The 6,273-nt window shown below is 40.4% G+C and overlaps 1 protein-coding gene across 1 annotated transcript; it reads right to left on the bottom strand.

Moving 5' to 3' along the window:
- Window positions 1–572: 572 nt before the first annotated feature.
- On the bottom strand, window positions 573–1,082 carry LOC122663273 (secreted RxLR effector protein 78-like). Its single transcript, XM_043858957.1, has one exon. It carries the CDS (start codon window positions 1,080–1,082, stop codon window positions 573–575), a length of 510 nt encoding a protein of 169 aa, XP_043714892.1.
- Between the last annotated feature and the right edge of the window lie 5,191 nt (window positions 1,083–6,273).

The following is a 6,273-nucleotide window of genomic DNA, read 5'->3' as shown; positions in this document are numbered from 1 at the left end:
TCCTTGAATCTACTTCCAAGCGGAATAAATTTTCCCGTACTTATCCGGATCGCAATTATAATGATAGGTTTTTAAAATGGGAGATAAATATCTTTAGGTGAAACTGAAAGGGAAGCCGTCCAATTAAATCATGCCGAAGGGGCCCTGAGTATATCCAGTCAACCCCGATGCTATTTTGCTTTGAAGCAATCTTCCAGATTAACTTTAAGATACTAGCCAAGTTCACTTCTTTGATTCTTCTGATGCCCAAGCCTTCTTCATTCTTCGGCAGACACACAGCAGCCCAGGGAAGGGGGTGAAGCAATTTGGAAGTATCTTTGCCCTTCCAGAGGATGGAAGCTAAAAGGGATTCCTAGGACTTTATAGTAGCTTGAGGCAACCCATAGATTCCAGATATACGAAGATTCCAAGACTCATCTGATAAGAACCAGCCTACCAGCATATGAGAGAAGCTTGCCTTTCCATAATTGCAGCCTTTTCCGAATGAGGTCAAGCATAGGAGTGCAAAGATGGGCTGAAAGCCTGGCATGGATCAAAAGAAGACCTAAATACTTAACAGGAAGGCGACCTTCTTAAAAACCAGATCTCTGATGCAAAGGAGCCTTGTCCAGCTCAGAATCCCCCGCAAAGAAGATGAGGGACTTTGAGGGGTTGATGTGCAGGCCCAATAGCTCATGAAAGTGCTGCAAGCAAAGCATAATGGACTCTAGAGAGGCTAATGAAGCTTTAGAGAAGATCATCAGGTCATCCGCAAATGCCAAAAGAGAGAGGTTGAGAGCTTTACACTTAGGCATAGGCACAATAAGCTGTTGTTCAGTGCAAATTTGGATGTCCCTAGAGAGAGCTTCCAAAGCCATAGTAAACAAATAAGGGGACAAAGGGCAGCCTTGTCTAATTCCCACAGAGGCATCGAAGTAGCCTGCCAGGCTGCCATTAACAAGCACAGAAAACTTTGGGGAAGAGATGCAAGCCTGAATCCAATTGACAAAGATACAAGGAAATCCTGTCTTGGTCATCACCTGACTTATGAAGTCCCACCTTGAAGAATCAAAGGCTTTGTGGATGTCAATCTTCAAGAGCATAGCTAGGGAATGATTTTTAGTCTCAAAGCTCTGACAATGTCATGACAAATAAGGATGTTGTCCTAGATATGTCTTCCAGGGATGAAAGCAGATTAATTGTCACTGTAAGAATATCCACCACACTTTTGAGCCGCCTAGCAAGGATCTTGGCAATAAATTTGTACAGGAGGTTGCAAAGAGCAATGGGCTTGAAATCATTCATAGCAGAGGCACTGCCCTTCTTGGGGATGAGGCAGAGAAAAGTGTGGATACCTTTGACCTGATAAGGGTTGTAGAAGAAGCTGACAATGGCAGCAATAAGATCCAGCTTGATAATGTCCCAGGAAGCTAAAAAGAACCCCATACTGAAGCCATCCGGGCCTGGGGCTCCCGAAACCTTGAGAGAGGATGGCAGCCGTAATCTCATCTTCATTAGGAATGGAGCTTAAAGAGTTATAGAGGGAGGCCGTGGGGATGAATTTGTTGAGTAGGCCATTCGGGATGAAAGGGGAGGCCAATTGAGAGCTGGTGAAGAGGCCCTTGAAGCGCTGAACAGCCAAGTCTTTGATACCTTTAACAGTGGAGACATTGGAACCATCCTGAGAGTATGAGCAAATTAATTCCGCCTGGTAGTTGGCTAAAGGAATATTTGTAGTTTATGCTATATTGGGTCTCATTCTGTTGGTCCAGAGAATCCAAGACCTGGGCCGATATTTCCTCTAAATCAGTTTCAGCTACAGATCTCTATCTCCTTTTTCCGATGCGTATCATTATAATGGCTAACTGGACGTGTATGTATAAAGTTATTCCGCCTGGAAGTTGGCCAATGGAATTTTAGTAATTTCAGCTGGATTGGGTCTCATTCTATCGGTTCAGATAATCCAAGATCTGGGCCAATATTTCCGATAAATTAGTTTCACCTCCAAAGTACTCTCTCCCATTTTTGTAACACATATTATAATGGCTAACCAGATGAGTATGGGCTAAGTTATTCTTCCCGGATGTTGGCCATAAGAATTTTAGTACGTTCTACTGAATAGGGTCTCATTCTGTCGGTCGGGAGTATCCAAGAGCTGGGCTGATATTACCTCTAAATCAGTTTCACCTACAAATATCTATCTCCTTTTCCAAATTCATATCATCATAATTGCGAACCGGACGATTATGGGATACTTTATTTTGCCTTGTGGTTTGCTCAGAATTTATGTACTTTGTGCTGGATTGGGTCTCATTCTTTCGGTCCCGAGATAATGTTAACTATTGATGTTTCTCCTATTTTCAAAATACATAATATAATGGCCAACTGGACAAGTATGGCAAAGGTATTCTGCCCGGAAGTTGGCCCTAAGAATTTAAGTACTTTTTGATTGATTGGGTCTCATTCTATTGGTCCAGAGAATCCAAGAGGCCGATATTTCCTCATATTAGTTTCACCAACATATCTCTATCTCCCATTTTTGTAAATACATAATTATAATAGCGAACCCGACAAGTATGTGCATAGTTAATCTGCCCGGAAGTTGGCTCAAGGAATTTATTACTTTCGGCTAGATTTGTCCTCATTCTGTCGGTCCAGAGAATCCCAAAACTGGGCCGATATTACCTCTAAATAGGTTTCACCTAAATATTTTTATCTCCTATTTTCGAAAATGTATCATTATAATTGATATACGGATGAGTATGAGAAAATTTATTCCGCCTGGAAGTTGGTTAAAGGAATTTTATTTCTTTCGGCTGGATTTGGTCTCATTCTGTCAGTCTAGAGAATCTAAGAACTGGGTCAATATTTCCTCTAAATCAGTTTTACCTAACGATATTTATCTCCCATTTTCAAAACTTATCATTATAATTGTGATCCGGATAAGTATGGGAAAATTTATTCCGCTTGGAAGTTGTTCAAGGAAATTTAGTACTTTCAGCTAGATTTGGTCTCATTCTGTCAGTTTAGAGAATCCAATAACTGATTGATTTCGTCTAAATCAGTTTCAGCTACAGATCTCTCTCCTTTGTGCGAAAACATATCATTATAATGGCGATCCGGACGAGTATAGACAAATTAATTTCGCCTGGAAGTTGGCTAAAGGAATATTTGTACTTTAAGCTTGATTGGGTCTCATTCTTTTGGTCCAAAGAATCTAAGACCTGGGCCGATATTTCCTCAAAATCAGTTTCAGCTATAGATCTCTATATTCTTTTTCCGATCCGTATCGTTATAATGGCTAACCGGACGTGTATGGACAAAGTTATTCCGCTTGGAAGTTGGCCAATGGAATTTTAGTTATTTTAGCTGGATTGGGACTCATTCTCTTGGTCCAGATAATCCAAGATCTAGGCCGATATTTCCAATAAATTAGTTTCACCTACAAATCACTAGCCCCCATTTTAGAAACACATTATAATGGCTAACATCCGGGCAGAATAACTTAGCCCATACTCGTCTGGATAGCCATTATAATGTGTTTAAAAAATGGGGGATAGTGATTTGTAGGTGAAACTAATTTATAAGAAATATCGGCCCAGTTCTTGGATTATCTGGACTGAAATAATGAGTCCCAATCCAGCTAAAATAACTAAAATTCCATTGGCCAACTTCCAAGCAGAATAACATTGTTCATAAACGTCCGGTTAGCCATTATAATGATACGCATCGGAAAAAAGAAGATAGAGATCTGTAGCTGAAACTTGTATTTGGGAAATATCGGCCCAGGTCTTGCATTCTTTGGACCGACAGAATGAGTCGCATTAGCATAAAGTACAAATATTCCTGTAGCCAACTTCCAGGCAAAATTAATTTGTCCATACTCGTTCGGATCGCCATTATAATGATATGTTTTCGGAAAAAGGAGAGAGATTTGTAGCTGAAACTGATTTAGAGGAAATCAGTTAGTTATTGGATTCTCAAAACCGACAGAATGAGACCAAATCTAGCTGAAAGTACTAAAATTCCTTGAACCAACTTCCAAGCGGAATAAATTTTCCCATACTTAACCAGATCGCAATTATAATGATACGTTTTGAAAATGGGAGATAAATATCTTTAGGTGAAACTGAAAGGGAAGCCACCCAAATGGAATCATGACGAAGGGGCCTTGAGTATATCCAGTCAACCCAGATGCTCTTTTGCTTTGAAGAAATCTTCCAGATTAACTTCCAGATACCACCAGCCAAGTTCACTTCTTTGATTCTTCTGATGCCCAAGCCTCCTTCATTCTTCGGCAGACACACAGCAGCCCAGGGAAGGGGGTGAAGAAATCTGGAAGTATCTTTGCCCTTCCAGAGGATGGAAGCTAAAAGGGATTCCAAGGACTTTATAGTAGCTTGAGGCAACCCATAGATTCCAGATATACGAAGATTCCAAGACTGATCTGATAAGAACCAGCCTACCAGCATATAAGAGAAGCTTGCCTTTCTATAATTGCAGCCTTTTCCGAATGAGGTCGAACATAGGAGTGCAGTGATGAGCTGAATGCCTGGCAGGGATCAAAGGAAGACCCAAATACTTAATAGGAAGGTGACCTTCTTGAAAACCAGATCTCTGAAGCAAAGGAGCCTTGTCCAGCTCAGAATCCCTCGTGAAGAAAATGAGGGACTTTGAGGGGTTGATGCACAGGCCCGATAGCTCATGATAGTGCTGCAAGCAAAGCATAATGGACTCCAGAGAGGCTAACGAAGCCTTGGAGAAGATCATTAGGTCATCCGTAAAGGCCAAATGAGAGAGGTTGAGAGCTTTAAACTTAGGCATAGGCACAATAAGCTGTTGTTCAGTGCAAATTTGGATGTCCCTGGAGAGAGCTTCCAAAGCCAAAGTAAACAAATAAGGGGACAAAGGGCCGCCTTGTCTAATTCCCAAAGAGGCATCGAAGTAGCCTGCATTAACAAGCACAAAAAACTTTGGGGAAGAGATGAGTATGAGAAAATTTGGATCTCCTATTTTCGAAAATGTATCATTATATTTGCAGCATAGATGAGTATGAGAAAATTTATTCCACCCGGAAGTTGGTACAAGGAATTTTAGTACTTTCGGCTATATTTGGTCTCATTCTGTCAGTCTAGAGAATCCAAGAACTGGGCCAATATTACCTCTGAATCTGTTTCACCTGAAGATCTTTATCTCCCATTTTCAAAACATATCATTATAATTGCAATCCTGATAAGTATGGGAAAATTTATTCCGCTTGGAAATTGGTTAAGGAATTTTAGTACTTTTAGCTAGATTTGGTCTCATTCTGTCAGTTTAGAGAATCTAAGAACTGGACTGATTTCCTGTAAATAAGTTTCAGCTACAAATCACTTTCTCCTTTTTCCGAAAACGTATCATTATAATGGCGAACCGGATGAGTATGGGCAAATTAATTCCGCTTGGTAGTTGGCTAAAGGAATATTTGTACTTTATGCTATATTGGGTCTCATTCTGTTGGTCTAGAGAATCCAAGACCTGGGCCGATATTTCCTCTAAATCAGTTTCAGCTACAGATCCCTAGCTCTTTCCGATGCGTATGATTATAATGGCTAACCAGAAGTGTATGGATAAAGTTATTCCGCCTGGAAGTTGGCCAATGGAATTTTAGTAATTTCAGCTGGATTGGGTCTCATTCTATCGGTCCAGATAATCCTAGATCTGGGCCAATATTTCCTATAAATTAGTTTCACCTACAAATCACTATCTCCCATTTTTGTAACGCATATTATAATGGCTAACCAGATGAGTATGGGCTAAGTTATTCTTCCCAGATGTTGGCCGTAAGAATTTTAGTACATTCTACCGAATAGGGTCTCATTCTGTCGGTCGGGAGTATCCAAGAGCTGGGCTGATATTACCTCTGAATCAGTTTCGCCTACAGATCTCTATCTCCTTTTCCAAATAAATATCCTTATAATTGTGAACCGGACGATTATGGGATACTTTATTCTGCTTGGTAGTTTGCTCAAGGAATTTATGTACTTTATGCAGGATTGGGTCTCATTCTTTCGGTCTCGAGAGTGCAAGTACTTGGGCGATATTTCCTGTAAATTAGTGTTACCTACTGATCTTTCTCCTATTTTCAAATACATTTTATAATGGCCAACCGGACGAGTATGGCAAAGTTATTCCGCCCGGAAGTTGGCCCTAAGAATTTAAGTACTTTTTGATTGATTGGGTCTCATTCTATTGGTCCAAAGAATCCAAGAGGCCGATATTTCCTCTGAATTAGTTTCACCAATAGATCTCTAT

Source organism: Telopea speciosissima, chromosome 5 (genome assembly GCF_018873765.1).
Source record: "Telopea speciosissima isolate NSW1024214 ecotype Mountain lineage chromosome 5, Tspe_v1, whole genome shotgun sequence".
NCBI lineage: Eukaryota > Viridiplantae > Streptophyta > Magnoliopsida > Proteales > Proteaceae > Telopea > Telopea speciosissima.
Note: the sequence above shows the minus strand (reverse complement) of the source record. Positions and strands in the feature narration are given on the sequence as shown.

Excerpts from the sequence above, each read along its gene's own strand:
- LOC122663273 (XM_043858957.1), bottom strand. The coding sequence starts at position 1,082 with ATGCTCTTGAAGATTGACATCCACAAAGCCTTTGATTCTTCAAGGTGG.